The following is a 3,359-nucleotide window of genomic DNA, read 5'->3' as shown; positions in this document are numbered from 1 at the left end:
TTGACAGTTGCATTGTATGCCATTCCTACGGGTTCAAAAGAACAAGCATGTGCACATATGTCCTATTCAATATAAAACAAGCATATTTTTGGGTTATGAGGGACTTATGAATTTTTTTTTTAATTTTTTGAGAGATTACTGCCAAAATAAAAAATCTGAGGTAAAAACATTAGATAGGACCACTTTCAGGGGATTTGTGTAGATTACCCTAGTTTTTTCTATCTTTTGACAAGAACATGGACTTTACGGCTTTTTGGTCATATTTTTAATTTTGGTGCAAAAATTATTCAATTTTTTCTAATCAATTTCATTGTTCTAAATTTTTGTTGAATTTCTATATCATTTCTTAGTTGATAAAATTCATTTTTCAAAATTGTAAATTTTAACTCGTAATCTAAAAGAGTCAGAAACAACAATAAAATTCATTTCTAAATTATCTATTTTTCAGTGGTTGAAGCTAAACACATTTTCAAACTTGAAATGAATAAAAAAGATAAATAATTGTATTAAGGTGAAAGATCGATAAAATTGAATTGATTGAAGAAAATAAATAAAATTACAACAAACTTATCATATTGGGATAGATTTATAAAGATTTGAAAGATTTGGATTAATTTATAAAAAAATTAAAATTATTTGACTTTTTAGCACCATTGCACATTTGTTTTATAATTAAACAAGTTACTTTGTTTCATTAGTGACTATTGATTTTAACTAATTTGTCAAACTGATAAGGTTTAGGGCATAAATATAAATCATATAAGACACAAAATATGATCATCCAAATCCAAGAAAACTATTAAATCCAAAAAGAAAAAAGAAGAATTCAATATGAAATTCCTCGGCCATCATGTGCATGTATATATAAGGTTTAATGGCAATGACAAAATCTAAACCTTTACGACTTGTTATAATTTAAATTAAATATTTTAATTTTTATAATAATAATAAAATTATATTTTTTTATTATAATAACAGCTAAATTTCACTTTTTATATGAATATTTTTGAATTATTTTGCCACTTCTTATGACTTTTAGTATATTATTATACATCAAAAAATAATAATAGTTTAATATTTTAATTGAAAATAACAAGTTTGACCACCAATTTGACTATTATTACAAAAATTAAAAAGTTTTGTTTAAATTACTACAAGTCGTAAAAATTTAGATTTTTTTTAGCATTAAGCCTATATATAATAATAAAATTTATTTGTGAGCAAAAAGAAAATTCTTTGGAGTTTCGTAGATATAAAAGTAAGAATGAGATTATATACTCTTATGCACCTTACAAGTCTCTTTAATTCTTTTAATATAGAAGCCAAACCTTTACCCTCTTCCTCATACCCTATTTGATTAGGCTAAACTAAAGAGAAGAGTTCATCATGGGCCAGTCACTGATTAAATTTTCTCAAGGTACCTTATCTTCATTTAATTTATTTCGGAAATTATAAATGTAATTATGTATACCATAAAACAAAATTTATATTTTTTCTTATAATTAAGATCACAAATTATAAATGGCAGGAAATGAGGAGAACAAGGAAAATGAGATCGAATGTGCAATAGAAGAATGGTATAACAAGGTTTTTATTGATACTGAACAATGGGAATTAGCTGATTTCTACAGAGCAGTTTGTCAAATTATTGAGTAAGAGGCTTCAGGAATTATGGCATTTTCCTTTTCGTTTCGCGATAATTGATTTTTCGGAGTGATTGATCACGATGGTATCTAAACTATCGTTTTTTACTATTTGCTAATTAAACAACTTACAATTTGATCGCCAAAATATTAAAAAAATGATGGTACGAGTGTCTTCAGGATCAATTACGTGATTTTGAATTAAACTCAAGACTAAAATAGTTATTTGATGAACAGAGAAATTAACAAGAAGCTCAAAAGCACACAGTTTCGGACACCGGATGCTGAGAAACTCAAGCAAGTTTATCAAGTATGTGTTTCATTTCTTTATAAATGTTTTCACATATAGATTCTCTGTTAAATAAATTATTATATATTTGGCTCTCATTAAGCTCCAATTCAAATATTTCATCTGCCATAGATATAACTTTATTTCGTTTCAATTTAGGTTCCAAATTAAAAATTACAGGCAACTGAAAGTTTGTTAGCGATTTCAAACTAAAATGAGTATATAAGTCAGCCAGGTCCTGCCACGTTATATTTTTTTTTACAATAATGTTACTAAATTTTCGTAGTCTAATTTAATGTTTTAAATAAAAACAAGATTATATTGCTCCATAACGTGACAAGATTTGATTGATATATAAACTCAATTTGACATGAAACCAATAAAAAACTTATCGTGACTTTGTAATTTTAAAGTTTCCTGTCTAAATTGAAATAGATTAAAATTTTATGACCAAAATATATCTAACCTTTGCGATTTTTACAAAGCTATGCAATTACAATAGTTTTAGTTTTAGTTATTTTAGACAATTTTATAATTGAGAGCAATTCTAATTCGATTTTAAAATTTATTTATATGGCATGTGATAGGCTATATTAACATGAATCTTTACAAAGAGATATACATATATATTCTCTTAACTAATTATTGAAAATAATAAAAAACATAGTTAAAAATTAAAAAATTAGTAAAACTATAAGAAATTACTGTTGAATTTCTAAATTGACAGATACACTGCAAAGATAAAGGAAAAGCAGTAACCAAAGAAGAGTTTCAGAAAATGCTACAAGAAGTTATAATTAAAACAGGATTTACAGGTTTTGGATCAAAAGACATTTTTATTTTTCTGTTTGGAGTTCCTGCAGCTGCCTTGTTTCTCAAGCAAAGGATTGCTCCAAAAGCTGTCCCAAATGATGTCTTTATTCCTATTGTCACCTCTGCCACCGTTTACTTTCTTGCTAGGCTAAACAAAATTTGATATCTTGATGCATTGAAAATTAATGTGTCACATTTTCGAATTTCTTTTTATGATTCAAACTTTTAAAATTACCAATTCTAGTTTATTTTTAAATTTTCAGATTTATTATAGTTATTTGTTCAGATTAGAATAAAAATATTTCTTTCGTATCGTGAGCGGAGCGAGTTTCGATGAATCGTCAGCTAACTTAGCTAAAAAATGTCTTTTATATCACACGCTTATAGGTGAGATCATCGTGCATCAGACCAAAAGATCGGATTCAATGGATACCATAAGAATTCATGTACTTGACTTGTTGATTGCATTCATTTACTGGACATATATGTAATATCTTATCTCAATCATACAAACAGTTCACAACATAATGGTGCTGGAAAGTAAACAAGTGTGAAAAACTTGTAAACGGAAAGCTGGACATCATATGAGACGCGCATATGACTCGATTTGGACT

At 26.7% G+C, this 3,359-nt stretch overlaps 1 protein-coding gene across 1 annotated transcript; it reads left to right on the top strand.

Annotated features, from left to right (window-relative positions):
* Positions 1-1,277: 1,277 nt before the first annotated feature.
* LOC126678394 (uncharacterized) lies at positions 1,278-3,016 on the top strand. The gene is made up of 4 exons (XM_050373291.2): positions 1,278-1,417; positions 1,529-1,652; positions 1,881-1,953; positions 2,660-3,016. Exons 1-4 carry the CDS (start codon positions 1,387-1,389, stop codon positions 2,906-2,908), a joined length of 477 nt encoding a protein of 158 aa, XP_050229248.1. The 5' UTR covers positions 1,278-1,386; the 3' UTR covers positions 2,909-3,016.
* The last annotated feature ends 343 nt before the right edge of the window (positions 3,017-3,359 follow it).

This window comes from Mercurialis annua, linkage group LG4 (genome assembly GCF_937616625.2).
Source record: "Mercurialis annua linkage group LG4, ddMerAnnu1.2, whole genome shotgun sequence".
NCBI lineage: Eukaryota > Viridiplantae > Streptophyta > Magnoliopsida > Malpighiales > Euphorbiaceae > Mercurialis > Mercurialis annua.
This window is presented reverse-complemented; position numbering and strand designations above follow the sequence as displayed.

Coding starts and splice junctions, on each gene's coding strand:
- LOC126678394 (XM_050373291.2), top strand. CDS start 1,387: ATGGGCCAGTCACTGATTAAATTTTCTCAAG. Junction 1,653..1,880: donor GCAGTTTGTCAAATTATTGA/GTAAGAGGCTTC, acceptor TTTGATGAACAG/AGAAATTAACAAGAAGCTCA. Junction 1,954..2,659: donor AACTCAAGCAAGTTTATCAA/GTATGTGTTTCA, acceptor CTAAATTGACAG/ATACACTGCAAAGATAAAGG.